Source organism: Leptonotus elevatus, chromosome 10 (assembly GCF_054856555.1).
Source record: "Leptonotus elevatus isolate MCC_2025b chromosome 10, RoL_Lele_1.0, whole genome shotgun sequence".
Taxonomy (NCBI): Eukaryota; Metazoa; Chordata; class Actinopteri; order Syngnathiformes; family Syngnathidae; genus Leptonotus; species Leptonotus elevatus.
The window spans coordinates 14,753,602-14,777,677 of record NC_141248.1 but is presented as its reverse complement, the minus strand read 5'-3'; the positions used below and the strand labels follow the sequence as shown (position 1 = coordinate 14,777,677).

At 39.0% G+C, this 24,076-nt stretch overlaps 1 protein-coding gene across 4 annotated transcripts in view; it reads left to right on the top strand.

Moving 5' to 3' along the window:
• The window catches only part of celsr2 (cadherin, EGF LAG seven-pass G-type receptor 2), a 63,004-nt gene that overhangs the window by 17,244 nt on the left and 21,684 nt on the right, over positions 1-24,076 (top strand). For all 4 annotated transcript variants that reach the window (XR_015096307.1, XM_086087355.1, XM_086087354.1 and 1 more), the window contains exons 2-5: positions 10,399-11,103; positions 17,982-18,204; positions 23,150-23,265; positions 23,857-23,945. Coding sequence is in view for 3 of the 4 variants with exons in the window: in XM_086087355.1 (XP_085943481.1) it covers positions 10,399-11,103; positions 17,982-18,204; positions 23,150-23,265; positions 23,857-23,945 (1,133 nt within the window). In the remaining variant the exon portion in view is untranslated. The remainder of the gene's footprint in view (positions 1-10,398; positions 11,104-17,981; positions 18,205-23,149; positions 23,266-23,856; positions 23,946-24,076) is intronic.

The window sequence follows — 24,076 nt, the reverse complement described above, 5'->3', positions numbered from 1 at the left end:
AGGAAAACCTAACGAGTACAACAAACAAGATATAGAAAAAATGAATATAGTGAAAACATGACAAAACTAAATCTAATCCAAATCAAATCTACAAAAACACATATCATGACAGCAACTTCGCTGGAGTGATATGTAGCATTTTTTAGCAACACAAATGCTACATCACTTTGGACCACCAACATCGTTTTGGCAGTGACATACTTGCACATGCCTTTCCAGAACACTTACAACACATGACCAAAACAACACAGTTTTTATACCTGGCCCATTTGTTTGAATGATAATGAGTTATCAATACATTTCATCCAGCCAATATTAGGGTATGTTTACATGTAAACAATAGTCCAAAATAGTGAATGGTAAGCTTTTTTCTTTGTATTTTTTAGAAAATTTCACATTTAAGTGACATCGAAACAGTCGCTGTTCACACAGACATGTAAATATGGCAAAAGAATTTGTCATATGCACGTCAGGTCATTATTTGGCGATATAATTTTGACACGTCTGTCTATATGTGACCTGACGTACATCTTTGGTGAATAATGTGACACTGCTGAATCCATTAGCAGTGTAGTAAATGTACTCTCTAGTCTCTACTAAAGTGCTGTGCTCCATCATTTATGTTTTGACCCTGATACACAGACTGAACACCTAATGCGCTTGTGCTACGGCTAGTATTTTACTTAAAAAAATGTTGCGCTTTAAAAGAAAAAAACATCATTTCTATCAAACAATCTGCCATTGTAAAGTAAAAAACCCTCCGTTTCTTCTGTCGACAGCATGACACAAAGACGTAGAATTTTTGATAATCTTCCACTCGTTCGATCTTTAACCTACATCTGCCCTCGTTAGTGAAGGTTCAGGGCAGAAATGTTCTCGCTTGCTCTTTGTTTTTAATTGAACATCCGCTCGCCGGCTGCTGCTGCTGCTGTGGAGGTGGGGATTCGTCTGCAGGCTAGAATAATTAATTTCATTCTCGTGAAATCAGTCATCATGATTTCAAGGCAGGTGCATGGGTAAATATAATTGCAGCGAGTCGCAGACGTCAAGTCTGAATTAAATATCTGTGACATGGCAAAATATTGTTCCCAGATGAAAAGTCCTCATCTAGATGTCAAAACAAGTGTGCTCTTTACAGTAAAGCAACAATTCTTGACCAGATTGACAGTTTAGCTGACAAACCCCAGCAGCACCTGTAAGGTTTACTCTTAAAGTAGCCATAAACATGTCACACGCGTCCTGCCCATTAGGAAATGTTGCATCTGTAATGACACAGAGCACTCCCTCTAAGTAAAATAATGCATTAGAGGCCGTTTCAAATATTAAGTTGTAATGAAATTTAAAAAAAAAAAAGCCCCAAAGGGACTGTTCTCGCAGGTCAACATTGTTTGTTGTGTGTTTGTGTGATTGTTGTGTATGGCACGGATGTGTTGTTTGGACAAATGCCAATTCCCAAAAGAATGATGGAACAGCTCACTTCTAATGTTAGAAACAGCTAAAATAGAAGGAAATAGATCAATAATACACTGTATGTTTCTTTTTGTCCTTTTTATTCATCAGCTTGAGAGTTAGCTGCTTCCTATGATAAAATTCAAACATACATTGTAAAAACTGTTGGGTCAAAAATAACCCAATTTGGGTCAAAAGAAAGACTAACCCTACTTTATGAACCCAAAAAGTTGTGTCAAATAAATAACACACTAACAACCCCCCAAAATTGGGTCGCTTTGTTGGTCATTAATTTCATTTGATCCAACTTTTTGTCTTAAATAAATTAAAAAGTTTGGTGGACACATGTTTGACCCAATTCATATAGGGTTATTTAATTAACCCAAAATGTTGGGTCAAATTAGTAACCCACAAAGCAACCCCATTAAATTGGGTTGTTATTTAGTCTATTACTTACATTTTACCCAACATAATTCAATTACCCACAAAGCAGCCCAATATTTTGGGTTGATTTGTGGGTTATTCATTTGACACAACTTTTTGGCTTAAATAACTCAAAAAATTAAATTTTTTTTAACCAATTCAATTGGATTATTTCATTAGCCCAAAACGTTGGGTGAAATTAATAACCCACAAAGCAACCCCCCCCCCCCAAAATAGCATTGCTTTTTGGGTTATTAATTTAATTTGACATAACTTATAATTAAAAAAACAAAACAAAGCAGGCCAATTTTTTGGTTGTTTTGAGGGCTATTCATTTGACCCAATGTTTTGGGTTAAATAACTCAAAAAGTTGGGCCAGCCCACTACTTGACCCAATTTAGGTTATTTTTGACACAACTTAGAATTAAATAACCAACAAAGCTGGCCAATTTTTCTGGTTGTTTTCTGGGTTATTCATTTGACCCAACGTTTTGGTTAAATAACTCAAAAAGTTGGGTCAGCCCATTCTTGACCCAATTTAGATGATTATTTACCCAACTATTTTTAGAGTAGTAGAGTAATCTTAAGTTTTCATTTGGCTTGAGTGATTTTTAAGTCATGATCTCACTTACGGGACCTGGGCTTGGTGCGCTATTGATGTCGTGAACATTTGCAGTGCGTAGCACTCAAGCCTCATTGCCTTCTTACCTAGAGCTTGTCCTCAGCGTGACCATCCTGTGCAGCTGGGTCCAAGGAAGACACGATTAATGTTAAATGTCACATCTTCACCATCAGCCATATGGTCGCCGGCGGCATTAGCGGGCTGTCAAGAGTGTGATTATTTATCAGCACTCCACTGTCATCACGATGAATGACATTATTCTAGTGTTTTTTACCATGGCTTATTGTGGAAAATGGCATTTATTTACATTGTTCAAAACAAAAAGTGAAAGGGGACTGCATTCATATTTTTTTGCAATTGTGATGAATATGTTTCATTTATAGTTTAACATCCAAATGTAGAATGTAACACAAAGCATTTCAGTTATGTGGTGTCTCTGTCTGAACAAAAAGGCACTTGAGCTCGTCATCCATTTTGCAGAGCATCAGTTTCAGTCAGCTAACAAAGTGTTGCCATCAGTGTTTACCTTAAAGTATCTCCAAACCGCTGACGTGGCTCCTGGTCCACCTGCCCCCAGAGCATTTTTTTATTGAGTACAGATGTCGAGTCATATGAATTATTATATTTAAATATAATAATGATTACAATTATATAATTAATAAATTGAATCAATCAATCAATCAAATGAAGTTAACTGCTGATTATAGCAAGATATGAAAACACTAAAATAGTTGCAATATTTTGTTTCTGACACGAACGAATATCCAACCATCCCTGAAAAAAATTTTTTTTTGGGAGTCAAGCTTTTAATAATTGACATCATCTTAGAAGAGGGTGCTTTGAAAGATGTCTGTGGGTTGCTACGGTGCACGGTGGCTGCTGATGTCTCTTTCCTCCGCCATTTGGTCACAGTGCCTTTCTGCTCTTCATCCACCCTGACTTAGTTGACATTTTCTGGGAATCCGCTGGGAGATTGGACGGTAACTTTGTGGTCTAATTAGGCTGGTCTCCCCGATTTCTTTTCACTCTCTCTCTGCCTGTCCCTCAGCAGCCAATTATCACTACCATTATGACCTCCTGAAGACTTAAAAATACAGTATTATCCACACGGATGTATGTTTTTATACAATTCTGTGCAAAAGTCACATTTGTTGTCTTAGCGATGCTGCAATGAAAATTTAGTATTCTCTATTATGATACTAAAGTCAAGTATCTGTTTATCTGTGTTTACTATTACACTATGTCAAAATGAATCCTGTTTTACAAAGAACTGCTTTCTATCGAGACATTTGCAGTCCATAACGAGTAAAAACCAGCGATTTAAAGTCTATTTAACATCAATTTAATATCAAATAACCCTTCCTACATGTGCGGATGTGTACATTAACACACACATGCGCACACTCGGTTCTGTGTACCGTCATGGCCCAACCCATAACCACAGTGTGTGTTTAATATTTTCCCTGGCGCCACTTCTTAGCCGAGAGGCTCCCAGAGGCCCACAAGGGTCCGAAGTGAAAGCAGCGTCACACTCCAGGTCTGGGACCTAAACGTCCCTCATTTGGCCCAGAAAGCCCCTGCTTCCCCTCCCTCTTCCTGCGCGGAGAATCCTTCCATGGAGAATGACCCATTTGAAGGATGGTCTGCTTCCTTTCAGAGGAGATTCTCCTCGTGCTCACTTTCCCAGCGTTGCATCCACGCCTGGAGCTGCGCCCGAGCGCCCATCCAAGAATGTGAGTTGGCAGAGGACATAATTAAGGCCATGTCTGTGCTCATACTCGGGCGAGCCTTGAAAAGCGCCTCTTTACTGAGAGCTGTTTATCTGGCTACTGTCGCTACAGAAAGGCGGCCATAATGGATGTGAATGGATGAAACGGGCGAAAACGGGAGGAGGCGGTGAAACGTTTGTTGCTTTGCTCAGCTGGTGATGTTATGTGCTATATTACTGTCACCTCGTGATAACTACAGTGTTGAGATGGTTGTATGCTGACTAGAAACAATGTTAAGGGTAAGGGTCAAAAATGAGAACCGTATAAAAATTCAGATTTTACAAAGACTCAATATTCACTAAATGTGGTGTTTGGTTAATAATGCACTCTTAAAACCAATGTGGATGCGGGACCTCCTCATTCGTCAATAAATATGTCAATAGCCAGTAGGAACTGTGTCAAAAGTCTCTCAAGGAGGGCAAAAGTTTGCACACTTGATAGTTGATGGGGAGATTGAATGAGAATCTCTCTGTGAATGTTCTGAGATGATGGCCTGTTGTTCTTGTTTTGATGGCAAAATAGTTCAGACTGAGTCACCAGCACCAACGCTGGCTGCAGACAAGTAGTGCACAACATTCGGTCTCAGTGAATTTAAGAGTTAAGTAATTATTCATTTTCACAAAATTGTAAAACAATTATTCCGTTTTTAGTCATATCCCTAATAATATGAGTGAATGCTATTAGTTATTGGATGCTGAACTGAAATGTTGTGGAATCATAAGGAATGAGGGAATAATGGAGAATATTTCTTAATTTGGAATTTTATTTGGGAATTTTATGAATGGGAATAGTTCCCAAGATGGCTTGAATGAGATCAATACGGAAGAGGATTAGGGCTTAGAGAGGGGGGAAAACGTTTGGCAGGATTCTGACTTTAATCTCAGAATTCTGACTTTTTCTCAGAATTTTCACTTTAATCTCAGAATTCTGACTTTAATCTCAGAATTCTCACTTTGATGTGAGAATAATAGTAGTACTAATAAAGTCAAAATTCTAATTTTAAAGTGAGAATCCTGAGATTAAAGTGAGAATTCTCACTTAAAAATCTGCATTCTGAGATTAAAATCCAAATTCTAAAGTCCGAATTCTAAAATCCAAATTCTAAAGTCCGAATTCTAAAATCCAAATTCTAAAGTTCGAATTCTGAGATTAAAGTGAGAATTCTGAGAATAAAGTCAGAATCCTGCCAAACGTTTTTTTCTTCTCTTCACTGGCCCTAATCCTCTTCCGTAGATGAAGACATTAAAGTTGGAATAGTTTGAATCAGTCAAGAAATGTGGAACGGGAGGGAATCATGAAATTAAATTTGGGGAATTCGGTTTTTTTTATAAAAATTTTGATATGAAATGAAGGAATAATGTATATATATATATATAATATCTCTTAATTTGCAATTTTGTTATGGAATTAAAGGAATGGAAATATCTTCCAAGATGTCTCAATTCTGAATAAATTGAACATTTTGAGGTTGAAATAGTTTGAATCTGTCAAGAAATGAGCAAGAGAACAATGTAGTCAACAATATGTCGTAACATGGGAATTTGACTGTGAAAAATTTGGAAATTTTTGGAATGTTGAAAATTGTCCCTAAATTGATTCGAATTGGTTGTTTAAATGTAGAATGGGCACTTTTTGTTGCTATTGAATATCTAATTGGGGGAATGTTTTCATGTGGGGTTAAAAAATGTGGAATTCTGTAAAAGTGGGAATTTTTGGAACAGGAAAATAGCCATGTTTCTGATATTTGTCTGTATGTTGTGGGTCTTCATTCAGTATTCTGTGGCTATATCAGCTCTTCTTTATATGCAAATATTGCCTCGCGTACACAGGTGTGTGTGCATGCGTGTGAGCACGTGTGTTGACAGTACAGTGTGAATTAGTCCCGCTTGTTTCTGTACTTCCTCCACTCGGGTCATGTATTATTGCTGTGTCGGAGGCTCTTGACTGAAAACAGAGGGATTAGAACCGTGTCAAACATGCTTCTGTTTCACTTCCTCTATGCGATTGCGAACCCCTCCTGCCCCCTCTTCCTCCTCTTCCTCTTCCTCCTCACTCCCTCTCCCAGCTGGCATCCTACTTTTAAGCTCGCCTGATGCCAAACGGTGATCTGGTAACTTTGGGAAGTTTTCTGTTTGTTTGCGCGAGTTGTGCACACAGGTTCTGCCCTCTGGCCGGCGTCCAGGCTCCGTAAACAAAACGGCCCATTGATTGTTTGGGAGAGGGGAGGCGGTGGGCCTGTTTTCACCACACGTTTGAGTCGATTGAGCTGATTTTGTGTTTGCTGCCCGAGGCATGGCCTATTATGAAATATGTAATGACATTTATTCAACATTAACTAAAAACCTAACAATAAACTTAACACTTAAATCTGCATGCAAATTAACTTCATGGCTGACAACAAACATTACATTAGGAATTTTTAACGAAACAAGCTTGTATCAAATGTATGTAAACTAACTGGTACTTGTTTTTTTCTTTTAAACAAAATCAGACTTTCAATCACATCCCGCAGACTGAGAAAAGAGGAGAGACTTAATGGATTTGTTCTTTAGCTATTTCCAACCCTTCAAATTGTTTAATAACATATAAAAATACCAAATGATGTGATAACAGACTTATAGTATCAATTTGTGAAAACAAAGGAAATTGACCATATTTAGACATAGTTTTCCACCCAATAATTAATGATATGTTGGGTTTCTAGGGTTTAAAGAATGTGAAAGTCAAACGTACCCAGAATTGTTAAAATTGTATAATAAATACATTTGTGCTCATAAGTTTACATACGCTGTCGGTAGGCCTATGTAAATTTATGAGCACAACTGCATATATAAGATATTCACCACTCGTTGCCAGACATACAGTTTACATCCATCTCGGGTATGTAAACTTATGAGCACAGCTGTATCTGATTGATTGTTTTAAAACACACAGAAATGCTTACCTTTCTTCTCTGGCTGGTTGTACGTAATATCTTTTTCATAATAGATTTAATGTCACTAGCAAGGGGGGAATCACAAAATAACTCCTAATAACAACATATTTTGGTCAACAGTAACAATATTTTAATGGTGCAGCAATTTGTGATCATTTATAGTTTCATTTGAAATGATATCTTTGTGCCATCCCAAATTGAAATCATTGTATTGGTTGTTATAAAGTAAATCATTATTTTGAGAACATTTCTCAAACGATGCGGCGCCTAAATAAAATCTTTACAGTGTGGGAAATGGATATTGTAAGTTACTGTGTAGACTCATGACAGATTTGAAGAGAAAGGCAAACAATGAGCATTTACATGATGTGGTACGCGGGAACAAGTGAGTACAAGACAAGTGATTAACCGGACTGAGAAACACTTCAACTGTTGAACTAGAGACTTGGCATGTAAAATGAAGAAACATTTCTGCTTCCGGACAAAGAAAGAGGAGTTTTGCACTGAATGCAGGCGTAAAATTCTTGATTAGGAGTTGGGATGTATTGAAAGGAAACATAAGCTTGTTCTTTCTTGGTCATGGCGTATGTCTATTATCATTTGTAGAACGCATAGCAGGAGATAAACTCTTCTTTTGAACCAAGAATTTGAGCAAAGAGTTTCATATAAGCGTCCTCCTATTGTAGGCTGTGTTCACACTTGGCAGGTGTGCTTGGAACTTTAGCGCGATGGTTTCAACTGTGCGGTTCATTCGGTCAAGTGTGAACAATATCGTTTGAAACATGCTACTTGAAGAGGTGGTCTTGGTTCACTTGCAAGTGAACTCAGGTTTGGTTTCATTCGCTTGAGTGAACATAGACATGGGACCACGCGGTGTTAACGTGAACCTCGTCAGAGTGTGGAGGAACTCCTGGTGCTTTAATGTACAGAAATCCTCCGCTATTTATGGAGAATAGTGAAAAGCAAAGATTCACTGTGGCTTACACTAATCTACGCTTTAAAAAAATAATAAAAAAAATAGGTGGACTGTGAATATGGATGATTTACTGACTGTACCTGCTGTAGATTTTAGGAGCACTTTGTGACATGTCAGCTGATAAAACACTTACATAAGCATACTGTAGCCTATGTAAACCAGCAGAGCGGATTAACTGCTGTTGAAGCGATACAAGATTTATAACTCATTTTCCAGTATTGGATTAGGCATTGTGTACAAAGAGTAAAAGTGCAAACATCTCTGGCATCTTATTCCCTGAATTTTCTTTTAAACCGATTAAGTATCAAAATAAGAATGGTGAACGCCATTATCCTGGTCACGTGATCGTGATGGCGTATCCCGTGCGTAAACGTTCATTTCAATGGGAGTTTGCTGACGTAATGGGCAAAAAAAAGGCCGTCTTCTATCCCAATTACTGCGCCATTTCTGATCAGAGTAAAATCCTCAGCACGTCAGGTTTCATGTCATTCCGTGTGAAGGTGGGGCGGTGGGGCGTGGCCTCTACTAATGTGGGCTAAAACGTGCTTAGCTCTCAACATGTAGCTTGGCCTAGCAGAGTAAAAGTCACCCGGATGTTTACGGTCCAGGTTAGGGACCGTCCACAAATTACATTTCCAGAGTGAACAATGTCAATGGTGACTTGACTGGTAATTTGAGCCCCTGTAACATGCAACTTGTAGACGGTCCCCAACTTCGACTCGCTTTGAGCCGGCCGGTTGAACGAGTCGGCCACTTTCATCCGGCTTTCGGCTGGATACAAATCGTTGGCGAATCCTTCGTGGCTGTACTGCTTTTGAAGAAGTGCTTCTTTGCTATAGGGCATAATTCCACCGTTGATGTCTGCTGTGGTACACAATAATTCCGAGTGAGTGGCTTTGTTGTCATTCGCGGCCATGTCATACATGCGTGTTTTACGCACGCGGCACGTCACGATGATCACGTGACTTCCCAAAATGGCCGATACTGTACTTAATGCAAGAATATTCATAAAAAGTGCTATAAAATCATAATCGCTCAAAAAAAATTGACAATTCTTTTCAGGGAAGAGTTCAAATTAACCACATCACAGAATTGCTGGTTGTTTTTTCATAAGTCTAGTATTCCTTTAAGTGTTTGAATTTCATCACGCAATCGAACATGAGATATGTTTCACTCGAATACAACACTTTTGAATCCACACACTCAAATATGGCATGAGTTTCACTCAAATATAACAATCTTTCTGTAGGCCTACATGTTGCTAGGCCATTTATGTTAGAATAGTAATTTCAAAGTTTATACTGTGACATCAATGCTATTCGTTAGCCAGTTCATTGTGATCTATGTTTTGTGCTACCATTAAGGCTAGCTAGCTGACGAAAATAAGCTGTGTGTTTGCTTAAATATACAATGTGTAATTCTGTTTTTAATAATTGTTAGTTTTCCTGTAAACTTCAACTTGGAGTCTAAATAAATGGCTTTAATAGTTATTTATAATTTTCTACTGTGACATCGATGCTATTTGTTAGTTTGTTGTGTTCTTTATTTTGTGCTACCATTAAGTTAGGGCAAGCTAGCTAACTTACGAAACCAAGCTGTGTGTTTGCTTAAGTTTACAATGTGTAGTTCTCTTTTTATTTGTGTTAGTTTTACTGTTAACTTCAAGTGGGTTTAGCAATAAATGTCTTGAATGGTTATTTATAAGTTTCTACTATGACATTGATGCTATTCGTTAGCCAGTTCCTTTTGTTCTTCATTTTGTGCTATCATTAAGCTAGTGCTTGCTAACTCTTGCAAAACGAACCTGTGCGTTTGCTTAAAAATATAATATGAAATTGTCATTTTATTTTTGTTAGATTTACTGTAAACATTAACTGTGAGTGTCAATGAATGGCTTGAAACAAGCAAACACAGACTTTTTTTCAAGAACTTTTCACTGTTTGCCAAACTGCACACTGCAAATTACAGTCAAGGAGGACAGAATAGTATTGTATATAGTTGACTGTTAAAGGATATATAAAAGATCAAATCAACAAAATTGTGTATGTATAAAAGCAGTTGTGATGTATGAATAAGGTTGATAAGAAGTGCAAATATAAGTTGTTTTTGTTGTGTTAATGCAGCAAATATAACATGCAAATATTAAAAATAATAATGTTTTCGTGTGAACACAGTAATGGCAGTTTCACTATCAAGCACATTATGTTCCTTTGTGTGTTTGTAGATGGCGTCCACTCCGTGTCAGCCCAGTGCCTTCTTCAGGTCACTATCATCACAGATGAGATGTTGTCCAACAGCATCACACTGAGGCTAGCCAACACCTCTCAGGAGCACTTCCTGTCCCTGCTGCTTGCTCAATTCCTGGACGGCGTGGCCCGCGTACTCTCCGCAGCCCCCGAAGATGTCGTCATCTTCAACATTCAGGACGACACCGACGTCAGCGCCCGCATCCTGAATGTCAGCCTGTCCGTGGCCGTGCCAGGCGACGCCCCCCAGCGTCCTCCGGGCCTCGGAGAGCGCGGAGAAGACGACGGCAGGAGACGGTCCGACGGCGGAGGGTCGGAGTTTTTCGGTTCTGAGGAGCTCCAGGAGAGGCTGTACTTGAACCGGAGTCTACTGGCTCAGATCTCCTCTCAGGAAGTTCTGCCATTTGACGACAACATCTGCCTGCGTGAGCCTTGTGAGAATTACATGAAGTGCGTGTCCGTGCTGAAGTTCGACAGCCTGGCACCCTTCGTGGCGTCCGACACCATCCTGTTCAGGCCCATCCACCCCATCGCCGGCCTGCGCTGCCGCTGTCCCACCGGTTTCACGGGAGACTACTGCGAGACCGAGATCGACCTGTGCTACTCCAAACCCTGTGGCGTTCACGGCGTGTGTCGCAGCAGAGAGGGAGGCTTCACCTGCGAGTGCATGGACGACTATACAGGTGAGAAGCCGCACTTGTAAAACTCTCTATTGCCAAGGAAGTAAATAGAATTTGGTGATCACCTGTGTATCACAGGAGCTTAGTTGGGGACCTTCTCTGCCTCTTTTTCTTGCTTTTTAACTCATCTGCATCTCTGGGAATAGACTTCATGGTAAATTGAGTGCACTTACATTGCACTTTATTTTCACCATGTATTGTCCAAGGCGCATTAACAAGCCTCATGTTCACTTTTTTTTTTTTTTTTTTTTTACATATCAGTGTCGCAAGACTGTATGCATGCTCCTGACGTGCCAAAGCAGCTGCGTCAATCTACAGAAATACTTGTGTCCTGTCGCTACAGCAAGCTAGCGCTAAGCTAACCTGGGATACTCAGGGAGCTTTAACGCATCCATTTAGGCCAGTTTCTCTTATTGATCCTGATGACTGTCATTCTACTGAAAACAGAGTGCTGACTCATTACCCAGTGTCATGTGGAATTGCAGGAGCGTGACATACATTAAGTAAAAAAATAAAAATAAAATACATTTCACCTGATTGGTTTTCCTTGCAAAGTCAGGTCACTTTCTTGAAACTAATAAACCATAACAGAGAACTGGACTACAATTTGATTAATAAGGACCAAAAAGTTTTTGTCAGGTTACTTGGTCCTTTGTTTGCTCACATTGGGGCGAAGTAGGGCAGTGAATTGCCACATCCAAAATGACAGTTTGTAATTTTAAATGTTGATTATCACCACCTACAGGACACTCATATTTCACTTGAATTTTGGACCCTCTGTTCTCATCCAAAAATATATTGTATCTGATCTAAACCTGAAATGACTTTTTTTGTGTAAGTGCTTTGAAGTTGAGCTGAAGCTGTGTTGTCCACTTATGTATCAGAACATCTATAAATAAGCTCTTAAGTTCACCTGCAAAGGTATTCACTCCCACACTTGAATGCTCATCCTGAGACGCAGCAGGAACGCTACAAAGCTTTAAAAGTAATGTTCCCTGGCTGTTGAATGCATTATCGTCACACAATATAAAAACATACTAATTACCGCATGCAGTATGTTGAGATAGAAGCTTCCATTTTCAGTGATAATGACAAGAGTGTGACTGTTGGCAGCAGCAGCTGCTACACAGCTGCAGGAATATCCAAAACATTCACATTCACAAAACATTCACATGAACATTCACATTCTCAACTGGATTAAAACCGACTCATATTAATTTAGCAGATAGAGAGACGCGGGAAATAAAATATGTTAATCAATACAGTATGCATATCATGGGAGTACGTCCCAAACTCTTTATTGGAAGGTTAAGTAGGCCAAAAACTGGCTTTTTAAAAGTTTTGTACTCTTTGAAGCAGCATGTTAATTGGTCTTTAGAACATAAGAGCCCCGTTTCGTATGTATTCATCATTTGGGATTTGAACCCCCATTATTGTAAATATTCCATGCACCAATATTAAGTTCACTATTCACAATACTGTAAGATAAGCATAAACAAAGATTCAGATTTTTTTGACAGTTGGGTCAAAAAGGGACCGGTCCACTGCTTGGGTCAATTTGACCAAACTTTCTGGGCTGTTTAGCACAAGGCAACCCGTTTTTTTTTTTAACCTAACAGCGGGTTGAGGAGTCAATTTACTTGCTAACAAGAACATCAGAACATACTGAAATTAGCATTTGTCACATGAGTGAAATCATGCTGACTGATGTTCCAAACATGTTTCCTGCCCACATGACTCTCCCTTTGCGACAGCACGCTGTTCCATTATCCCACATCCAACATTCCAATGTTTTCTTTCACCTGCTGCATATATTCCAGCACCTGAAATAGCATCCGAACGTGTGGGCCCCATCAGCAGGTTGAGTGGCACTTACATCTTCTCGTGCACGGTTGTGGGTGTCAGAGCTGAACTGCGGGCGCTTTTTTTTTACGGGAGTTGTCATGCGAGTGGGTGAAAGTGGGCGGAATTTTACTCGTTTCCCCTACAAGCAGCAGACTTGGCTGGAGTTAGCAAGGGGTTGTGGAAGGCGGGTCTTTTGAAGCTGTCATACTGTCGCAGTCGCTCATGCAGGTTTTATTGAGTGTGTGTGGTTTTTTTTCTCTCTCACGACTTCAGGTCGCGTTGATCAAAGCTCTCACTTTGTGTGGTTCACGTAGCTAAGTGCTGCAATTAAAAGCTGGATGAACAATCTGAGGAATAGTTCAGCGTTTATGGTGCATGGATGTGTGAATGCGTGTGTGTGCTTTGGATCTGTTGGACCGTAGGCGTTTGCCAGATGGTAGCGATGGGGGGAGGGGGGGGGGAGAGAAATTGTAGCCATCATTTTCAATACTTTTTAGAAGGACAGAGTGGAAGATTTTGATTGTGTATTGTGAAGAGATGGGCAATTGCCTTAAACAAACAACAACAACTATTAAGTCTTTAATAAATAATACTGTAAAGGGAGTGAAGTGATTAGATTTTATTTGATGGGGCAATAGACAGATTAATCACTTCTATAAGCATTCAATAAAGGCAGCCCTAACTTGATGCATGTTGCTGATGTAAAAAGAGTAAATCAGTGGTGTCCAAAATATGGCCCAGGGGTCATTTGTGGCCCGCCATCCATTTTTAAGTGGCCCGCATCTTATACTAAAAATGCCTTTACTAAAAAAAAAAAAAAAAAATCTGCTACTAAGAAATTAGTTTTATATGTAATAGAGCTATTATGAATATAAAAATACGCAAATTAACTTAAAAATCTTTTTTTTTTAAAGAAAAAAAAAGTCCTAAATTATTAGCCTTATAGAAAGCTGTTCAGGTAGCAGTTTAAAAAAAATTATTTTGGTGTGCTTGATCAATTAAAGTAAAAAATAAACAAATAAATCAAAGTGACTCTTGCATCCTTCGATTTTTCTGTATGGGGCCCTTGGAGGAAAAAGTCTGGACACCCCTGGTGTAAATATATTTTTAAAAATCCCTTCCATACTGGAACGAGCAGCAACAACATTCAAAAGCTTGCAAAGATGAAAGTGCGGATTTGCAATGGTGAAAATGTTGGCTCTTAGTTTGAATCACAACGCAAGCGAGTGAACCAACAAGAACATGTCGAGTTGCGAGAGAACACCCCCACTTTCTTCACAGTGTGCTGGCACCCCGCTTGTTTTTGCCATGCTGCTTGCGTTCATCCAAAATTCATTTATGGACTTTGAATGTGCTCGGAACAAATCTTCTTTTCAAAAGCGCCTCACACTGCTGCCGACGAATGACGACCACTTCAACGTATCTCTGAGAGAAGAATACAAAAAAATTGACTAATCCTGTCTGATAATTCGAGAGATGAATGACTGTGGATAAGAAGAGATTAAATTCAATATTATATTAAATTCAACATATTGCCGTTAGGGGTTCCAACAAAAACAAACATAATAGCTTGTTAGGGGGAGGGCCAAAGGTTCCTTGTAGCGATTATGTCTCAATCAGGAGCTGCACATACTCACGCTGACCTCATTGCCTTATTATCAAGTGTGTAATTAAAAGTTGAGCTCGGTGCTTCTTCCAGAGGGACGTGGGTCTCTCCTGTTACCTAGCAGCCTGACAACGCCCCACTAGCTTTTACGTCTCTCGGGAAAATGTCCTCTGTTGCATCTTTATGTTATTAAGCCAAGGCTCATACGTTTTACCAGAAGTGGGAGGTAGTCACATATGTGCACGTCTCAAGTCTTAGCATTCAATTTTCAAGCAAATTCAAAGTTAATCTGGCAAAAATCAAGCAAGTTTAGTCAAGTCACAATATTAATGCCTTAGAAGCCGTATGTCCAAATATGGGCAATTTCATTTTTATTATTTTTTTAGCAAATCCACACTCTAAAAATGTATTGTTTAAAAAAAATACCAATCTGGTAGGTTAAGATTATACTGGCTTGATTAACCAGCAGATTTGTCAGACATTGTTCATTCCAGGTGGTTACGGGCATACCAATTTTATTGGTTAGCCAAACAGCCAATGAAATTGTATGTAAGTCTCGATAGATCACTTGGAAATATATTTATTGCATCAATTTATTGGATTCTAAATCTATTTATTAATTATTATAAGTGATTGCAATGTATTATATATTTAAAAAATATATATATAGTGTTTAAAAATGGAAATGTATGTCTAGATACAGATAAGAGTGTCTGCCTTTAGACTGGGAGGTTGTGGGTTCAATCCTTGGCCAAAGATTATACAAATGGGACCCATTTGCCTCCCTGCTTGACTCTCACCAAATGATTTCCGAGCACGGCCCCCGCTGCTGCTCACACCCTCCCTCAGGGGATGGGTCAAATGCGGAGAACAAATTCCACCCCACTTAGGTTGGTGTGACAATCAGTGGCCACGGGATTCCCGAAAATGTCAGTCTCGAACACAAATTAACCATCATCTAGGTCAGAATGACCAATTTGTATCGGTTGGCCCAATCACCAATATATATTGGTTGAAAACACCTACCATTCTAGAGTGGTTGCTTTAACCAAAGGATCTATCGGACACATAACTACCAGCTAGATTGGTCTAATTTAACCTTTTTTTTGGTAGATTTGACCAATCTGTTTTTAGAGTGCATGCTATTCGTTTGTGCCCACGACATCTGTTATTTTTGCACATTATTAACAAATTTAAAGTGTTGGAAATAGCTTAGAAACAAATCTATTAGCTCTGTTGAACACTTGAACTGTCTGAGTAATGCCATAAAACTCTGCGGGAGCTGTGCAACATTTTGGCGCCTCAAGGCTGGATGTTTTTATCAATATATTGACTTTTAACACTCTTGTTTCCTTTTGTGAAGTAATTAAATTGGAAAGTTTTTTTTCTTCTTCAGAAAAGTAGTGAGATGCGAGGATCCTGCCCAACTGCACCAATTGTTTAAAGCCCGAGTACCAAGTCATGTTCAAGTCAAGTATTTCATCAATTTTAACCAAGCAAGTGCTGTGTTTTTTTCTGCTCGCTAACATATAGAAGAGTAGAATATTTTTTGCTGCCATTGACTTTATAATGCAAACATATTGACTTTGTCAATGTTTCATGAGTGTACTCTTTAATATTCTCAGTTTGTGATGCTTTGAGGAATGAGATATATATATATATTTTTTAATACAGTACATAATTTAACTTTGGCTCATATTCCAATCGCATTGATCATTTATGCATGCATCAAGTAAACATTAAAGGCCGCGGCGCATCTTCCACCCATCTCCGAGGTGTCTGTGCAATTTGCCGCCTTAATGATTTATGCCGGCAGCAAGCGCTCACACGTAGTCGCTGCTTATTATGACTTGTTTGAATTATTAATCAGGATATGGTGAGCATTTGTCACTCTGAGCTCTGCTCCCTGCTGTCGCACTCACCTGGCAACTTAGTGCGACAGCGGATGCTGGAAAGAGTGGAGACGTCTCATGGGGGACATCTTCTTCTTGGAAAGGTCATCAGTATGAGGGAGACGCGGTATCTAAATGTGGAGTCTGTGATCGACAATGTCATCCAACACACCCATGACCCTAATGAGGTCAAACAGTTTAGAAAATAGAAACGGATGATCCGTGTCTTCCAGCATCGTGGATTCACCCCCACTGACTGAACGCACACACCCCAGCAGCTCTTAAGCAAACTTTCAGTGGACTGTGATTAATGATCCCAAATGAAAGGCTAGTGTATGTTGTAGATGTGGGCCGCCACTGTTACATTTGCAGCACGAGTCTCCGACTTTGACACACATTACAGCGCAGGCAAGGGAGCTGTGACACTGGATGGGGAGCTCAGTGGAAAATGTTTGAAAATAAGTTTATTCAAGGCATGCTGAGGGCTAATGCAGACACTCATTGAGCACTGTATCAATAATATATCATTTAGACATTTGAGAGTAGGGCTGCAGCTATCAAATATTTTGGTATTCGGATATACTACTGACAATTGGATTGAATAATTGAATATTCGGATAAAATAAAAAATACAGTATATTTTTGCTTGGTTAAAGAACAATTATGACTACACAAGAGAAAGTAACACATTTCACTTAATAATAATGAATAATAATGAACACCTATTGGTTTTCATTTTTACATGATCAACACCCCCCCCCCCCCCTAAATTTAAACTTTAAATGTATTTTCTTCTCTAGAAACATTCGTAAGTGAGATTTTGGACTACGAGACAAAGTGACATTAGAGGCACAGTAGCGATTTTTCCGGCTAAAAAGACACATTTGACTAAGGTGCTGCAACTGTGGCACGCTGTCAGCATTAAAGTATGTAAAGTCATTTTCGGCAATTAAACTGCCTTCAAAAAAAAGTCAGACAGCTCTTGTTAGCCTATTTAGGGCACTTGCTTAGCGGTTAGCTGCCAACTACCTGCTGCTAACGCTGGGAACAGGCGCCACATTTTACATCAATGTAATAAATTACAGTCTTATTTTTTTTTGTTCTTTAGTGTCCTTAATTTAAAGAGATTGAACATGCTTTCTAAATGATTTTGTTTTGATATTGGTGGCAACAGTTTGTGATGGCAATTTAAACTAGCCAACTTCCAGTCAGAAAGAGAGCAGTCAAGTCAGCCCTAATACCACCACATGCTGCCAACAACTTCAAAATAAAAGCATATATTAGCATATATTACTGTATTTGGGAAGATTTTCTTTTTAAGTTGGTCTTTTGACCACGTTAACGGTGTGTTACCATTGCTACAGCTACCTTAACTGCCTTCTCAACCATGCACACCAACTACCCGAGGCAGGGAAAAAAAATCCACAAAAAGCATTTTTTTGAATCTCAAATTAATCAAGCACTCATTTGACTTTTATTTGAGAGATACAATTTGGATATTATTTTGGTATTATTATTTAATGTTCTCTATGTCCTAGGAGAGCGCTGTGAGCTGTCGTCGCGCTCCGGCCGCTGTGCTGCGGGAGTCTGCAAGAACGCCGGCGTGTGCGTGAACCTCCTGGTGGGCGGGTTCAAGTGCGAGTGTCCGTCGGGCGGCTACGAAAAGCCCTACTGTGAGATGACCACGCGCAACTTCCCACCAAATTCCTTCCTCACCTTCAAGGGTCTCCGCCAACGCTTCCACTTCACCGTCTCGCTCACGTAAGCTGCAATACTCGCATCACATAGATGTCACCTGTTACTAGGTTACTTGTGCTAGTAATATGGCATACTTTACATCACCTGGATTATATATTGAACTTTGTATCGCATATATAATTTGTATTACTTACATCACCCGGTGTGTTAACATGTTCAACATGACTAGGGAAAGATTTTTTAAGTTTACGGCAAATAGTCTGGGCTTTGTTTTGTGTTCTCAACCGTGTAGCCGAAATGCAGACACTGCTAATTTAAATGAGTTTGCAGGGTCCGTAATTTCAGGCATTTTTGTTGTATTAACTATATTTCTTCGTCTCCTTCGCTTACTCGCTTAAATGGACAGCATAAAAGACTAGCATTAGCGGTAGCCACAAGTAGTCACATGACTCACATTTGGAGGAGGCTTGCTGAAGAAATGTTCAGTAAAGTTACTTTTTAAAGCAAGTAATCAGTAAAGTAACTAAAGTCACAAATGATGTATTATATATCAGTTAAGCAGGGTGGTCCGTATCTGCTAAATGTAACTATTAAAGTAACTTATAAGCTAACCTAGTTACTCTTTAAAGCACATAATCAGTAACGTAACTAAAGTCACTAATTATGTGGCAAGACAGTCTCATTTTTATGTTAAGCAGGGTAGTCTGTATCTGCTAAATGTAACTATTAAAGTAACTTGTAAGCTAACTTAGTTACTTTCTAAGCAAGTAATCAGTAAAGTAACTAAAGCCACTATTTGGCAAAACTGTGTAATTTTTATGTTAAGCAGGATAGTCCGTATCTGCTAAATGTAATTATCAAAGTAACTAATAAGTTTAAAGCACATAATCAGTAAAGTAACTAAAGTCACTAATTATGTGGAAAAACAGAGTGTCATTTATTTTTTATGTTAAGCAGGGTATATGCTAGATGTAATTAAGTAACTTGTAAGCTAACTTAGTAACTTTTTAAAGCATGTAATCAATAAAGTAACTGAAGTTACTAATTATGTGGCAAAACAGTGTCATTTTTATGTTAAGCAGGATGCTAAATGTAACTATTAAAGTAACTTGTAAGCTAACTTAGTTACTTTTTAAAGCACGTAATCAGTAAAGTAACTGTTACTTTTAAAGCAAATAATCAGTAAAGTAACTAAGTTACTTTTTTAAGGTAACTGTGTTGGCTGTGCATCACCTGTATCATCTACTCTATATCACTTATATTATCTGTATCTCCTCCATTGCTCTTCGTGCAGTGTGACTCAGTGCTCATCCACCTCCACACACCTCTCAGGATATCATTGAACATCAGGCCTCTTCTGCCAAGCCATTGCAGTGTCACATTCTAGCACCTGACCTAAAAATGAAAATATGCCGAACCACTGCTAACCAATAGAGCACATGACATCTGTGCATTTTTTTAATGGCTAGTGGAAAGAAGGGAAAGTGTATTTTTGTAGAGTTGAGATCCTGCAGTCAATGTGGAAATGAATGTTAATACATTATCCTTTGAACTTTGGGGTTTTTTTGCCTGAAAAGTTGCCATTTGATTAGTAGAAATCCATCCTTCATACAATGGAATAGGCAATAAAAGCACGCTGTTTTGAAATCCGAACACAACCGATGTCGCCAAGTATTCCAGATGACATCAGAGGGAATGTGACAGCTATCACGCTTGCATCACCGCTAACACCTGCCCGACAGGAATTGACCCTCACAATGTCTATAGGTGAAAATAATATCCCCCTTGTGATCCTTCTGGGCCCGGCCCTCCTTTAAGCCCGGCTCGAGTGACCGTCTTTTTTGATGGCGAACCGCCCCGACCAGTTTGAAAAGCACTCTACATTTCAGTGGCAGGTCACAGAAGCAGCGACGTAAAAGGTGCCGATACTCCCAGCCCGAGGCAGATGAAGGAGAACAAGTAGCGGTGACACTTGAACCGACGCCGATCGGGTTTCGCCCAGGAACAACTTGTGTTATGATGGACAGATTAGAATGCAAATATTGTTTATGTAGGGCCACAGGTTTGCTTATGCAATCACGTTTAAGTCTGAGATTTAATAAATAATAAATATTTGATCAGCGCTGATTGAAGATGATCATAATGTTGAACCAAATCAAATTGTCTCCTAATTTTGCTCATCTTGACATATGTGCTAGTGTAAAATACTGTGCGTACATATTGATGAATAATAAATACAATAATGTCAACAATCAATCAATTGGTAAACCAATATTAAGAAATCTGCAGTTTTTTTCTAACAATCCATCTAGTGATTGTACTGTATGTTGCATACAGTACAATTTAGTATTACATACAGTATAGATGCCCCAATGAGTTAAGGTCCCCCACTTTATTCCTCCTCAGTGCACACGTCTCATGCTTTGCAGCATGTTGGCATCGCGTGACATGCTTCCCCACATAAGGGCAGACTGGTTGTTTTTTTTACTGATGGGTGCCTAATGCGACACAAAGTGATGTGCGTGGTTACTTCCAGCTGATTACTCTCATAGTTCCCGAGGCCCTGGAGGGGGGGTCAAGGTAGTGGAGCCTTTTAAATTGATACGTCAAAGACGACAAAGGGCTGCCGAGTGAGAGAGTCCGAATCATTCTTTTGGTTCTGTGAGTTTATTAGGGCGTTTTCTAAATTCTGTCGCCGTCGTTTGTATCGGCATCCTCTCTCCGACAAGGTGCCGATTTGGCTTTTCTGTGTAAGCAGTCATGCCCATGGCTCTTCTCCACTTACTGCGGCAATAGCATCACATACGTTTGAGATTGGGGGTAGGACGACAGTTATAAGAGGGGGTAGGCAGCTGCTCATGTTGTCTGGGAGCATCCATTAAAAGTGGGAGTTGGGAATGACATCTCCAGGATCAGAAGACAAATGTCTTATTTGACCTAATAAATCACATTATCTGCATGATACAGATAATAATGCCCGCGACTCAGCTCTATTGGGCATCTCTAGTTCGTCAGGAAGGACTTGGGCTTTGCAACCAGAAATTCACAGTTAGACTGCAGACAAAAAATGTCAACTAATTGTCAGAAAGATGTTTCCTAACTACTGTTGAGGTGCCCGTTGTAACACAAAAAAATGTGTGTAATTTGACTTTGACATAACGATTTGACATGGGGAAGAAAATATTAAATTTTACAACAGAGGGGAAAATAGGCTGATTAATTTTATTTATTTATTTTTTTGCCAGGTTTTTTTTGGGGGGGGGGGCTAAATGTAATGTGTTATGTAAAAAAAAATTGCCGGTTAGTTTGTTTTTTGGGGGGTTGTGATGTTTGAAAGTCATTATCGTTGTCTTATGTATATGTTGTGTTAATCTGTAAAAAATTTTTTTAATAATTTACATTTTTTTTTTAAAAAAGTGTTGATTTTTGACACTTTAAAAATGGCTCATATCTGTCACGGTTTGGAGTGTTGGGTTGACGACCCAATTGCAGCGAAGCAGGATGTTCTGTACTAAACAAAAATGTGGTTAGTTTCTAAAAGAACAAAACAAACAACATATTTAAATTGATCAGAAACACATTTAAAAAAAAAGGGTAAACGTTTCCCAAAACAAGTACAGTACTAGGAAAAAGACATGACTAGACTTAACAATAAGACAAAGACAGAAAGAAACCAGGAAACTTAACTATAAGCGACTGACGAGACATCGAGGGACACCTGGGCAAGACGCGAGCGACTGTGGGAGCTGATTGGTAAACACAAAGGACCAGGTTGACAAGCACAGGTGCGCACAAAAACGAGAGAGACATGAAAAACGAAACAAAATCTAATCAAACCCAAATCAACAAAAAAAAAAAGATTATGACAATTATCGTCTGATTCATCCATCGGGCTCTAATATACTACACATATAGAATTTGGCCTTGAATTGTTGATTTTGATTTTAGCACGCTTGTTTACCCCTCACACCGTAATTGTAGATGCCCCGTCCGAATGATCCAGATGCAAACATCTGCTCAATGATCTACTTCCTCCTTCCCGCTTCTCCCTCCCGCGCACTAATAATGCATCCCCCCACATTATCCTCCCCCCTCACCGTCACATCCGACCCACTCTGCTACTTTGACGTCGGCCTAGATTTTCTCATCTCTGTGTTGTTTAATGTGCCAATCGTTATTCATGGCACACTTCCTCTGTGTCTTGGACCACCTCTGCTGTAAAGTTCTCCCGCTCACACTGTGCTCTTCATTAATCTTGTCTTCTTATTGGTTATTTGTAATGGATATTATCATCTCCATACAAGCACTAATCTTTATCATCGTCACGTGCATTATTTTTTACAGCACGACAAATTTGTATTTTTATTTCTGGTAATGTCACTTAAAACAGACCATCATTATTTTTACAAAGAAAATATTTCTGATAAAGTGCATTGGATTGCATTTAATTGTGCTCACCTTACATTGTTGGTGTGTATTTTTTTAATTTTTTTTACAATACAGAATAAACATTTATTTCACAATAATATGTTCTATGCAACCACACTAGTCTAAATAAATAAATATTCTGGTTAATATTGCGTTAGGGAAATATGAGTTAAGCAGCAAAATCCAGCCGTTTTTATCCATCTCAGGGGGCGGCCATTTTACTTGCTGTCGACTGAAGATGACATCAATGTTGCTCAGGTCTCAGGTAACAACCAATCACAGCTCAGTTGAGAAAACAGCTGGGCTGTAATTGGTCGTTGCCTGGGCCCTGAGCAACTGTGATGTCATCTTCAGTCGACAGCAAGAGATGGAGATGGATAAAAATGGCTGGATTTTGCTGCATAACTCATATTCCACAAATATAATATTAATCAGAATGTCATGTTTAAACTAGTGAGGTCACATATAACACATTATTGTCAAGAAATGTTTAAGATTGACTTCCACTTTAACAACAGCGGGATTTGTGATGCATTTGCAAAATACTGATAATCGAGCAATTCAAATTTTTTTGTCCTAGATTTGCCACTAAAGAGCCCAACGGTTTACTGCTGTACAACGGCCGCTTCAATGAGAAACACGACTTCATTGCCATGGAAATCATCAATGAACAGATACAACTCACCTTCTCTGCAGGTATCAAACACTCTTTTTTGTTTAGGACTTCTTGAGGCCTGTAAAACATTTAAACTAGCGGTACTCGCAAAATGTTGGAGATTTTCGACTTTTAGGTTACATTTCAGGAAGAAACAAAAAAAGTACTAGAACCTTGACAGGTCAACTTAAACTCCATTAGATGTGAAACTTTTAGTTAATAATATTACAGTAGAACTACTTCAGAATCAGAATCATCTTAATTGGCCAAGTTAAAACATAGAGGAATTTTGTGTCTGGTAATTGAACAACAACAGGGTGGACTTTTTCTACATACAAATTAGCCACTGCTCTGACTCAGCAAATTTTAGGTCGCAATCTTTTCACACAACACCACTTAACTTAGTACAATGACATCAAAAATAGTTTGTAATTATTTTCTAAATGTCATTTACTTTCATCAGAATTTAACCTAATGGTGAAAAATAGAAGTTGGACCGACAGTTTAAGATCGTAAAATTTACCAAAAAAAAGGCAGACAGCAAGTTTACGCTCGCCTCACTTTGCTGCTTTACGTTTCGTCCAAAAGGATGATGAAATACGTCGTCATCATTATTGATCCTGTTTCCACAGGTGAAACCAAGACCACCGTTTCCCCTTTTATTGTCGGCGGTGTGAGCGACGGCCAGTGGCATGTGGTGGAGGTCCACTACTACAACAAGGTATCGTCTCATTTGGCAGATTTTAGCCCATGTGCACTTCCCTTTTTTTAAATTATGACACAACAAAATGTCCGTCAGAGGGCTCTATTGAAGCTTGCTTCAAAAAGTGCCTCGCAAATAAGATGCTGGAA